This window comes from Chrysochloris asiatica, unplaced genomic scaffold (genome assembly GCF_000296735.1).
Source record: "Chrysochloris asiatica unplaced genomic scaffold, ChrAsi1.0 scaffold00029, whole genome shotgun sequence".
Taxonomy (NCBI): domain Eukaryota; kingdom Metazoa; phylum Chordata; class Mammalia; order Afrosoricida; family Chrysochloridae; genus Chrysochloris; species Chrysochloris asiatica.
Window position 1 is genome coordinate 25162755 of NW_006408547.1, and position 12920 is coordinate 25175674.

Below are 12920 nucleotides of genomic sequence, written 5' to 3' on the forward strand. Positions count from 1 at the left end.
GCTATGGGTCAGAATTGACTGAACAGCACTTCACAACAACAGAGATAGGGGATGCAAACTCAGGGCTGGAGGAAAGAGATGCTTTGAGTAATATTTGTTATGCTTCCATTATTATTAGTATGTTTCATTTTTGCACAATATGGAGTTTCAAATGATGTATGTCTTCATAGTAGGCAGGCATTAAACAGAAAGAAAACAAACACGAATACAGCTTACTCTTAGGAAGAGAAGAGGACAATTACTTGGTCCATCAGATGGGCATTCCTCAAAGGTCACCTTTTACAAGACTTGTAGTAAATGGGATTGTGGAGGCCTTCTAGAAGTAAAGATTCACATTTGCTTGTATTTCTTCTGAAGTTCTTTCTGGATTGTGGACATGAGAAACATGTCCCCTTGATATAAGCATTCAAATCCCTTCACTAAACAACACGTGTCTTTCTCCCGCATTTCCTATGGAAAATATTAGGATGCTAAGAAAGGAAGATTATAGGAGCCAACCAGCCATAGGTGAATGTTTAACAAAGACTCAGTTTCTATGACAACACGCTTGAACAGAACAAGGGAAGATAAATATAGGATCCACAGAGAAGATCATTTTACAAGAAATGGTGCTTAGCATTTCCCAGGAGGGCAGGAGCTCCTCAGAGAAGGAGCTGGGTCCAGCCTGGAGCATGGGAGAAGCTCAGTGATTCTACGAGTAAGTGGTCCTGTTCCACTCGGAGCAGGGTGGTGACCAGACCCTCAGTACCACCCACCCCTGACCCAAGCTGCCCTACCTCTGCTCTGTCCAAGAGAAAAGCTGGCGTTCCCACAGGGGATTTTCTAAACCCAAGATCTGGAAACCAAAGATGGTGGGCAGAGAGCCCTGGAATATTTTCTAAATTTGATGCCTGTAAATTGTTGTATTTGATTTTGTTGCTGTTGAAAATGTACACAGGAGAACATACACCAATTCAATCACTTCTATGTGCATCATTCATTGGCAGGATTATGTTAAGTCTGTAAAATCTCCACAACCATTCTTACTCGATTTTCCAAACGGTACCTCCCCATTCAAATAAACACGCTGGTTCCCGAGTTTCCTGTCTACCCTCTGGAGTTGCTTCTGTCACTTGGACCCCATACAGTTCTTTATAAGAGCCCGAGGCTCAAGGAGGACCTTCTGTGTTGCTAGTAAACATTTGTTTTTCCAGGTTTTTATTGTGAATTGAGTGATCGTTTACATGGGAGAACATCAGCTTTACACCATCGTTTCATTGCAATGATTACAATCTCCTCCGTGGATCATCAGTCAACAGTATTGACTTCCATTCCCTCTGGTTTTCTTTTTTGTTTTAGGGGGGTATACACAAAAACTGCAAAGCTGTTTGAACAGCAAGGTTGGCAGTTCAAGCTCACCAGCTGCTCCTTGGAAACCCTATACAGGGTCGCTATGGGTCAGAACTGACTCAACGGCACTTTACAACAACAACAACAACAACAACAACAACAAAGACAAAACACTCAGGGATATATAATAATTTACACCACCAAAGGGCACATTCTGCAAGCCTGCCTCCTGGCCTCCAGCTCTCAGTCCCTCTCTTTCCATGAGTCCTCAGCTGCTCCCTCTCTCCATCTCTGGCTAGTAAACATTGTAAGTTACAATCTTGAAGGGTGACAAGCACACACAGTGCAGACCAAGGGCTTTATAAGAGAATCCTAAAAGCAGCTGCTGCCCACAGTTCACCCAGACATGGGTGACCTCAAACATTTGGGCGGATGAAATCTTGAAGGCATGAGTAACGTACATCTTTTGTTCTTCATCCATGAGAAGATACTGTCAAGTGAACTATAAAAACATTTTACCATTTGATACACAAATATCTTTTCATCCCACTATTAGGATTTCTGGACTCCTGGTGTGGTGCTGTAGGGTCAGCAATGGATTTTGAACCACAAGGTTGGCAGTTCAAACCTACCAGCTGCTCCTCAGAAACCCTACACAGGGTCAATATGAGTTGGAACCGGCTTGACAACACTTAACAACAACAACATGAGGCTTTGTGCTCTTGTCAAGATTGACACCCTCAGAAACCCTACACGGGGCTGCTGGCAGCTGGAACTGACCCCATGGCTCAAAACAACCACTACCACCCAAATATCTGGGAAATTTATGACAAGGGTTTTTTGCTTCAACTATATGTGGTGCTGTGGGTTAATGTGCTAGACTGCAAAGTCCGTTTGACTGCAAGGCCAGCGGTTCAACCTCACCTCGGAAACCCTATACAGGGTCGCTGTGGGTCGAAACCGACTCGACAGCACTTGACAACAACAACATAGTTGCTAAAATTTTAGTGTTAAAATTACCAAAAAAGCCATCTGTCCACCCCACCCCCACTTTATAAAGCAAACCAAAACAAGAAAAGTGACTTCAAACTGAAATTGCCAAGTAGAAAACATTGATTGTCAGACTTACCTAATTTCAAGTTTGTCTACGTCCTCCTCCTCAAAGTCGAAGTGGGATTTCTTGCTGTAGCTACAGGGTCTGGTCACCTGATGGCATAGACAAGGAGAAAGCACTTTTAAACCATTACGTCATGACAAAAACCCTACAACAAGGATACGGAGAGTCCCGATGGTTGTGTGTCCGGCCGTGCTCTACACACTATCTGTATTGTGAACTCACGTGTCTCTGAATACAGGGAAGGGTTACTCTGCCTTTCCTCACACACCTGATAAGGATGATGAAGACTTGTATTACAGAGACACTTCAAGTCGGCTTTGCTCAACTCTCCAGAAGAAGCATGCCAAAATTAGTTTCCTTTGTAGCCTCAGGCCTCCAAGTCCTGGGAGCATGGTGCTAGGGGACACTTGTGACCCATTTAATCCTCACACAACATCCATTACAATCGGTAAACTCTCTTCATTCTGCATATAAGGACTCTTAGGGGGGCAGTTGGAGTCCTGGTGTGGTGCGATAGGATAAGCACTGGAGTACTAATCACAAGCTTGATGGTTCAAAGTCACCAGCCACTCCTCAGAAACCCTATACAGGGTTATTCAACCCATATGCTGAACAAATCATCCAAGAATCTGAGTTCTATGAAGAAAAATGTTACATCAGGATTGGAGGAAGACTCATTAACAACCTGCGATATGCGGATGATACAACCTTGCTTGCTGAAAGTGAAGAGGACTTAAAATATTTACTGATGAAGATCAAAGAGCACAGCCTTCAGTATGGACTGTATCTCAATGTAAAGAAAATAAAAATCCTCACCACTGGACCAATAAACAACATTCTTATCAATGGAGAAAAGATTGAAGTTGTCAAGGACTTCATTCTTCTTGGATCAACTATTAACACTCATGGAAGTAGCAGTCAAGAAATCAAATGACATATTGCATTAGGCAAAACTGCTGCACAAGACATTTTGAAAGTGAAAGAGCAAAGATGTCAGCTTGAGGTCTAAGGTGCACCTGACTCATGCCATATGCATTCAATAACCTCATATGGATGTGAAAGCTGGACAGTGAATAAGGAAGACCAGAGAAGAATTGATGCCTTTGAGTTATGGTATTGGAGGAGAATATTGAAAGTGCCATGGGCTGCCAAAAGAACCAAGAGATCTGTGTTGGAAGAAGTACAGCCAGAGTGCTTCTTAGAGGCCAGGATGGCCAAACTTTGTCTCTCATACTTCGGGCATATTGTCAGGAGGGACCAGTCTCTGGAGAAGGATATCATGTTTGGTAAGGTGGAGGGTCAGAGAAAAATAGAACAGATTGGCATAGTGGCAGCATGAAGCGTGGCAACAATGGGCTCAAGTATGGTAACAGTTGTGAGGTTGGCCCAGGACTGGGCAGTGTTTCGTTCTGTTGTGCACAGGGTCACTATGAGTGGGTACTGACTCGATAGCACCTAACAACAATAGCAGGGACTCAGACACAGGTCACAGCCAGAAGCTAAGGCCCGTCTCCCCATCTGCCCCACATCAACACATATCTTCTAAGTATTTGAGTCCTACTATGTGCTAGTGGATTAAAGAGCTGTGGGTTAATGCATTGAACTGCACAGTCAGTTTGAGCCACAAGGTCGGCGGTTCAAAGCTCACCAGCCATTCCTTGGAAACCCCATACAGGGTCACTATGAGTCTAAAGCAACTCAACAGGACTTAACAACTGTTCTAGTTAGGGGTCCTGGTGTGGCATTGCAGGATAATTCAGTGGACCACAAGGTCATTTTGAACCACACAGTTAGCAGTTCAAATCCATCAACCACTCCTTAGAAACGCTATGAGCCAGAACTGACTCAATGGCACTTAACAACAATATGTGCTAGTTGGGATCCTGGTGGGACACAGTAATGGACAGCAAAGTCATTTGAACTACAAGGTTAGCAGTTCAAACTCACCAGCCTCTTTTTGGAAACCCTATACAGGGTCCCTATGAGTCAGAATCGACTCGACGGCACTTAACAACAACAACAACAATACACTAGTTGTGGAGCACAGTGCTTCTGTAGGATAAGCAATGAACTGTGAACCACAGGCTTTCTGCTTCTGCAAAGATTTACAGCCTGGACATCCCATAGAGGGCCACAGTGAGTAGGAACACACTTAACCGATTTAACAACATGTGCTAGGTGGGCTGTGGGTGGAAGAGTAAGGAGGGCGCCCTGCCTCAATCTTCAAACAGTCCCCCATTAGATGCCCATCGGTGTGATAAGCACAGGGCGCTAAGATGTGCTTCACTCAAAGTCCGAACTGTCCAGCGACTTTGGACAGATGTCCCTTACAGGGCCTTTTCTTTTTGCTGCTGATGCTTCAAAGTGATGTGTGCTTTTAGGGAGGAAGAGGACTCCTAGACAGCCACTTGGAGGAAGCTGCTGTTTCTCCTTATTAAAAGCATCTCAAGGTCAGTTCCTTGCATTCGCTGACAGAAGAAGCAAACATTTTAGAAGTTCCTTTTGTATTAATATGATAGGGTACAAGCACCTCACCCATGAAACGACCACATCTCAGAACCATGAAATGAGGCATTGATGTTGCTGTCTGAAACCACAGATGCCCTTGAACTTCCCTCATGAGCAATGTCGGAGGGCTTTCAAGTTTTCTTTTGCCCACAAAGGGGAAAAAGGATGCATATCAATTTAGCTGGGGTTAGAAAAATGAAAGAAAACAGCAAACACTGTTATTTTCCTCTTGATAGTTTGGGGATCTTGAGTTCCTTAAAATGTAAAAAGGAACTAAAAAGTGAGATGGGGTAGACTTGAAGCACATTTCTGTCCAATCCATAGCCACCCTTGTGGACGGAATAACAATGTATCAAGCAGCAGGACTCTTTGTAATCTCAGCAAGTTACAGTGTATGCTTCTTCTTGGAACTGCATAAACCCTTATAAAATTACAGCCCTGATTACAAACAGGGCTCCTTCTTGCCTGGCAGACACCACTCCTCTTCCCTCCCTCTCTCTGGGTTCAAGGGGTTAGCTCAGGGAAGCTTTCCGCTCAGAGTTCTAATCCAGTATTTGGCACGAAGTCATTATGTGAGCTTGCTTAAATTGCTTAACCTCTGGGCTTTAATTTCCTGATTTGCAAATTGGAGGCAAACATAAAGACAGTGCTCAGGGTGGTGCAAAGAAACAAACAAATGCTCTGAAGATTTCATTTGTTACTGCAGGGCATTGGAGTCTCCCTCCTCCACACCCTGGTTTCCAGTGTTGCCCCTGGAGCGCTCTATGGGTTCAGCATTGGAAAGGTCAGCAATTCAAACCTATCAGGTGCTAACTGAAAGGTCAGTGGTTGGAACCTACTATGTTCTCCACAGTGGGGAAAATAGGAGCTTCTGTTGGTGAAGATTAGTCTTGGAAACCCTTTGGAGAGTTTTACTTGGTCTATAGGGTCGCTGTGAGTCAGAATGAACAGTATGGCAATGGGATTGATTTGGTCTGGTTTATTGACCACCTCCACTTGGACTCCCAAATCTGCTCTCCCCCCACCCTCCCCATCTCATAAAATGGTACCACCACCCACTAGCTACTCCGGTCACAAAAGCAGGAGCTTGGGGCACCTGATCCTCCTGCCCTACAGCAGAAGCCACATCCATTCTACCCTCAAATGAGCTCTCAGAGCCCAACACTAGTGTCCACTGCTTCTAGCGTCTCCGTCACTCTTGATGAGAGAGGCGTCTCCAAGGCCTCCATAAGGGCTCAGCCTGTACCAATCCTTCTCAACCCTAACCCCAACCCCTGCCATCTAGCCGAGGACAACTCACAGCCGTCCGATACCTGCTTCAGAAGCTGTATGTAAGGAGCAGAAAGCCTCATCTTTTTCCTGTGGAGCGGCTCATGGGTTTGAACCACCAGCCTGTGGTTAGCAGACCAGTGCTTACCCTACAGGGCACCTTGGCTCCTCCACACAGAACAGTCATTTTTAAAAAACACAAATCATGCTGCTTCCGTGCTTGAGATTTGTAGGTGAATCTTGCGGCACCATCTGGTCTGGCTAAGCAGGACACCACGGCCACTAACCCTAGGCTCCTCACTTCAGGTCCTCAGGCAGCGGGGAAGGCTGGTTCCTCGGAAGCAGGTCGGTGCCCCCTGACTCCTTCACCATCTTCTCTTCTGTCACACCTTCTCCTATGCACAGTGAGGGCCACAGTGCTATCACCGGGTGACCGACTGACTATCTGTCTCCCACACTGGACTACCAATGAGGTGGCAGGAGGCCCAGGTCTACAAGGAGATGTTCTGAAGTATTATCACCAGGGTTCCAGTTCATGCAGGTTCAGGTCTCTTCCAAACAGTGTTCTAGCCTGCCTCTGCTGTCAGCGGATGACTATACAAATTCTCTCAGTTAGTTATTTGATTTATTTTTTGGTTTTTGTTTTTTTTTTCCATTTTATTCCCAGCCTAACACCAGCACAAGGAATCCTGGTGAGTGTAAATGTTTGATAAACACTGGATTGCTAACCACAAGGTTGGCAGTTCAAACCCACCAGTCACTCTTTGGAAACCCTACAGAGGGTTGCTATGAGTCGGAACTGACTCAAGGGCACTTCACCACAACAATAACAACAACACCAACACAAAGTAGGCAGCTAATGCATTTGTTAAATGAATGATGGTGGCTCTTACAGAATTTCAATGCGTACAGGGCTTGTAAGTGGTGCAAACCAGTTTGCGTTTGACTACTGAGCTAAGTGTCAGCAATCAGAACCCACCCAACAGTTTACCTGAAGAAACGTCTGGCAGTCTGTCAATAGAGACGACAGCCAAGACAACCGTGTGGAGTCCAGTGCTGCTCTGGAACACACGAAGCCAGCACGAGCTGGAATCCACTTAATGACAATAAGTGTGGTGCTTTGGTTTTAGTTGTCCCTGGGCGGTGCAAATGGCTAATGTACTTGGCTGCTAACGGAAAGGCTGGGAGTTTGAGTCCACCCAGAAGCCCCTCAGAAGAAAGTCCTGGTGATCTCCTGAAAAACCAGTCACTGAAAACCATAGGAAGCCCAGTTCTACTCTGGCACATATGGGGCCACTTACTTCCTATTGAAACTGTTGATTGTCTCCATGTGGTTCTTTTTTTAGGGTTGCCTGTGGGTAGGCAGGGCTGCGTCTACCCCCTACACTCTCCTTTCCTGGGGGGGGGCTGAGGGGCACGGCAGTCAGGGGCTTGCTCTCAGACTGAGCCAGAGGCCTTGGAGCTGACACAAACCATGAAGTGCTGCTCAACAGCTGAAACCGAAATGAGATAAGAAGACTCCGGATGAAAGGGGAGGTGTTGCTAACTAAGCAAAGGGGTTGAGGCCTTTGAATCAAGGGACATCAAAGCCAAGCAGCTAGGGTTATTGAGCCTTGACGCTGAATGTCTCTGGTCTTTGGGCAGGTCTGCTACATTAAAGGGGGTTGCCAGCGAAGCAGTTTTCTATCTGGTGGACCTTAAGATTGGCTATCCAGACCACTGTTGTGCAAACTCATGTTGGTTGTCAAGTTAAGTTAGTGACTTGACACTAGCGATTGATAGACAGGTAGGTAAGTGGATAGGTGGGTGAGTGGGTGGGTGGATGTATGGATGTATTGATAGACAGACAGACAGACAGACAGACAGATAGATAAACGTATCTATGTATGGATGGATTTATGTATGTATGTAGGTATGTATGTATGGATAGACAGACAGACAGACAGACAGACAGACAGACGGATGGATGGATGGATGGATGGATGGATGGATGGATGGATGGATGGATGAATAAGGGGACTTCAAAAATTCATGGAAAATTCTCTAATTTTTGCATTCCATTTGTCCATGAACTTGACCCAGACTCACAGTGACCCTATATGAGGCTGTAATTCTTTACGGGAACAGAAAGCCTCATCTTTCATCCTTAGAGCAGCTGGTAGATTCAAACTTCTGACCTTGCAGTTAGCAGCCAAGCTCCTACTCCACTATGCTATCAGGGCTCCTTAATGGGTAAAAGTGTACAAAATAGAAAATATTGAGTGAATGGCTCATAGTATGGTAAGAACTGTCCATCAATGAAGACAGATGTATAAATGAAGTCAGTCACAATGTAAAATACATTTATTGTGCATCATGCTAAAAGCAGAGGTTTGGAAAGCACGGATGTAAATTTCTCCAGACAGCTTAGACAAGAAGGCAAATACTGCCATTAATTCACAGTTCACATCAAAAACGGTTGTCTCCATTTCTCTGATCAAGAATTCTTCCCTGTCAGAATGAATCAGGCTTATACTTAAGGTGAACCATCATTGGCTTTCTGCCTTACCTCAACTCTCTTAAAAACAAACAAACAAACAAAAACCCATTTTCTTTGCTTGACTATAAAATGCCCGCTTCTCTGCAGTCCACCGAGTATTATCTCCATCGATGACTGATACCGGCTCTTCATCCTAGGTCTCCTGGATCTTACCTCTAAACCCCTCCATCCCGTTTCCCCCATAAAGCTGCTCACTGCCCTCCACCACTTAAGAAACACATGGGACTTCTAGACACCTGTCAGAGAAAAAGAAAATTCTTTGCATAGGAAACTCTTGGTTCTCACCTGTCACTGTGCCTTCAATATGTGAACCTTACTTTGAATTCCAGATAAACAGCATTTTCTGCCAGACTCCCAATACCTCACACATGTAGATGACCTCCTTTCTGTGGATGACTCCCTGATATGCGATCCCTCTTCTCACAGTCTACTCAAGAGTCACCATCTCTGAGAAGTTGTGTTCACCTCAGGCAGGGCCAAGGGTCTACTCTTGAGATCCCCAAAGCCAGGTCAGCAGGTACTCCACCATATGCAAGAATTTTCTTGAATATCTTTCTCCTCTACTAGGTAGTAAAAAGGAGCTCTGGTTAGCGTAGTGGTACGAATCGGGCTGCTAACCTCAAGGTCAGCAGTTCAAAACTACCAGCCGTTCCATGGGACAAAGATGAGGTTTTCTGCTCCCGTAAAGATGACACAGCCTCAGAAACCCTATACAGGGTCACTATGGGTCGGAACCGATTGCACTGCACACCACCACCACCAGCACTAGGTAGCAAACACCTGGAAGCCAAGTTTGAGGTTTCACTCATCCTTGTCTCCCCAGGATCCAGCATATTTGAAACACTCAGAAAAATTTATTCATGGATTGAGCACCTAACTAAATACATAAGTATTTTAAATGTGCCTTCTTGAACTTCTGGTCCGCTCCAGTTACGTGGAGTTAATTGCCCCGTCTGGGTTAGAGTAGAATCGTGTTCCATACGGTTTTTAACGGCTGTTTTTGGGAAGGAGGTTGCCAGGCCTTTTTTCAGCGGTACCTTTGGGTGGACTCATCCTGCCAACACTTAGGTTAGCAGCCCAGAGTGTTAACTGCACTACCCAGGGACTCCTTAAACTTAAACTAGTTGTGTTGTTGTTTTGTTGTTAGTGTCTTCGAGTCAGTTTCGACTCACAGCGATCCTGTATAGGGTTTCCTAAGAGCAGCTGGTGGGTTTGAACTGCCAGACTTGTGGTTAGCAGTCCAGTGTTGATCCTACAGAGCTACAGCGGGACTTCATTTGTAGTTACTTGTTTTTCTGTCCTACAAAGTCCTCAGCTCTCACATGCTCCATTTTACTAATCTTGGTGTTTCATAATCTGAGAGGCAGACAGGAGAATCTCTGGACCAGAATGGATTTCTCTTTTGGCATCAAGAGCCGGTAACACTATTTTCCCACCATTGCTCAGGGAAGGTTGGGTGGATCTGCTTAATATAAACAAATGAAAACATACAAATAAACAAAAGCCAAACCTCAATCATTTGGAAAGTATTCATTTGCCAGCATGTAACTCAAAATTAGGCCAGTGCAGGGAGCAAACCAAAAAGCTTTTCTGTCTAGGAAGAGCCCAGAAAGTTTCTGGGAACTGACACATGGTTCCCAGAGCTGGGGAGGTGCCGGCCAATGGTCCTGGCCATTCCGCCTGTGCTGATACCGGAAAAGCACTTTCAAAAGGAAGTCATTGAGATAGCTCAGATCTAGACTTCTGCCAAAGTTCCTCGGATGTAGGGTTTCAACTTAATATTAGTCCCATTAAAATACCAACCTCAAAATAAAACACTTCATCAAACTGGGGGTTGTTGGTCTTCTTTTTCACCTTTGTCTTCTTAGCTTCTGATCTGTAATTAAGAGAGGAAGGATTAAGATTAAAAATAACTCCACGGAGCCCAAATTTCTTAGTCTTAAAACGGAGCTATTAAATGCACAAGTAACTTACTGCCTTTATTTATCTGATAAATATTTCTGTTTGTCTCCAACTCCAGATGGTATGCAAATTAGGAACCTTCACTGAGCCAAAAATACTCAACATGAAGACCATAAAGGATTTCTTCTTTACAAAGCAAATTGAGAGCAATAAAAGAAACAAAGGGAAGTCAAAATTATATATTCTACCTCAAAGTGCTTCCTGCATTCTTGTGAATGAGGTATTATTATCATTTCTTCAGACTGCACTCAGTGACTACTCCTCATGTGTCTCCTAGGACCCACAACGATTATACGGTTACTACTTGCCTGTATGGTCCTGCTAATGTCACAGTGGCATAAGGATCACATTGTCCATTGACTATGGGGAGACCTTGGCACTCGAAGATGCTGGAAAGAGAAGTGAGAAAGGGACCGTGGTCAGCACAAGGAAATGCGATGCAGGGGTCAAGGAAGCAGACATTGATGACAGTTGCTTTTAAAGTTCTTGGGTATAAGCGGGCAGGTCTTTGAACAAGGCAAAGAATAAAGGGCCATGAATTCTGCTGCCATGTCGGTCATTGACTTCCTGGAAGCTTTATGTCTACAGATCAGTCAGGGATGCATTGGTTAACAATGAGCAAACCTTGGGAAGGAAAGGCAAGAGAAAGTTCCTCTTCCAGTAGATAGTGAGTTTGCTGCATTCCATGTGAAACAGGCTTGGCTGAGCAGTGTCTAGTGAAAGACTTAGATGATTTGCAAGATAAGGTGGGTTATACACTGGGCTGCAGTTGTAAATTCAGGTATTCTAATCCACTATCAGCATGATGAGGCTTTCTGCTCTCATAAAGATTTATGCCCTCCGAAACCCCACTTAGAATGATGCCTCAACCAGACATTGAAATGACAACCACCATTTACCATGAACCAGACACTCTCCCAAGTGCTCTCCACAAGGTCCACTCATCCCATTCTCCAACAATTCGATCAAGTAGGTACTAAGCTTAATTCCCCTTGACAGACACAGAACTGAGGTCTAAACTAGTTAAGGGAACTAACAACTAGTAAGTTGCAGAGCCAGGATTCAAACCGAGAGACTGAAGTCACAGTCTGTGCACATATCATCTGTGTCAAATATGTCTCCTGGTAGTACAAGAATCCCCCAGTTTCAGATTTTACCTATTCACCGATTTCTGCCTGCAGGTGGGGAACCAACCATCTTAGTTTATGCTTTTCTTTAAAGTCTTAAACACCATACAACAGCTATTTTAATATCTTCCTCGACCAGCATCTCAGCTCTGTTTTCATTCACTGATTTTTCTCCAGCTTCTGAGTCACAGGCCCCTGCTTCTTGGCATGTCAGCCATTTCTGACTGGATGCTAGACAGTGTAAATGTTATGTCGTTGAGTGTCTAGATTTTGTTGCCATCTTTTACAGAACAAAACTGCTGGGCGCTGTTCTTCTCATAAGGAATTAAGGTTCTCTTGGTTCACAGTGACCACATCAATTCTTGTTTTAAACTTTGTTACAAGAGACCACCAGAGCCATTCCTCTAGCATAGTTTGTCCCTACTACAAAGAAGCCCTTCTGGAGTTTAATGAATGCCTTGAGTTATACCAAGGCATCCCCACTCTGGTGGGGGTTCAAATGATTCAGTGCCATGTGAGTTCTATGAAGAGCTCATCTATTCATGAGTTCAGCTTCCATGAAACTCTCTGACCTTTTGGAGTTTCATCCTAAACATGTGCCTCTTGTTTTTCTTGTTGTTAGGTGCTGTTGAGTTCCTACTCATAGTGAACCTATACACAGCAGAACAAACACACTACTTGGTGCTGCTCAGTCCTCACAATTGTTGATACGTTTGAACCTATAGCTGCTACCAAGGTGTCAATCCATCTTGCGGGGAGTCTTCCTCTTTTTTGATGATCCCACACTTCACAAAGCATGATGTTCTTCTCCAGGAACTAGTCCTGCCAGATAATATGTCCGAGGCAGGAGAGATGAAGTTTCGTCATCCATACTTCTAGCAAGCATTCTGACCGTACTTTTTCTAACACAGATCTGTTTGTTCTTCTGGAAGACCATGATACTATTAATTAACATTTTTTTCCAACAACATAATTGAAATACATCAGTTCTTCTACAGAGGTCTTACTTATTCACTGTCCAACTTTCACATACATATGAAGTGATTGAAAAATACCATGGCTTGGGTCA

General features: G+C 44.4%; 1 protein-coding gene across 1 annotated transcript in view; it reads right to left on the reverse strand.

Moving 5' to 3' along the window:
* The window catches only part of RASA3 (RAS p21 protein activator 3), a 126311-nt gene that overhangs the window by 49102 nt on the left and 64289 nt on the right, over positions 1 to 12920 (reverse strand). The window contains exons 5-7 of the mRNA XM_006851554.1: positions 11033 to 11113; positions 10566 to 10638; positions 2459 to 2535 (exon numbers count right to left, since the gene is read on the reverse strand). Coding sequence (XP_006851617.1) covers positions 2459 to 2535; positions 10566 to 10638; positions 11033 to 11113 — 231 coding nt within the window. The remainder of the gene's footprint in view (positions 1 to 2458; positions 2536 to 10565; positions 10639 to 11032; positions 11114 to 12920) is intronic.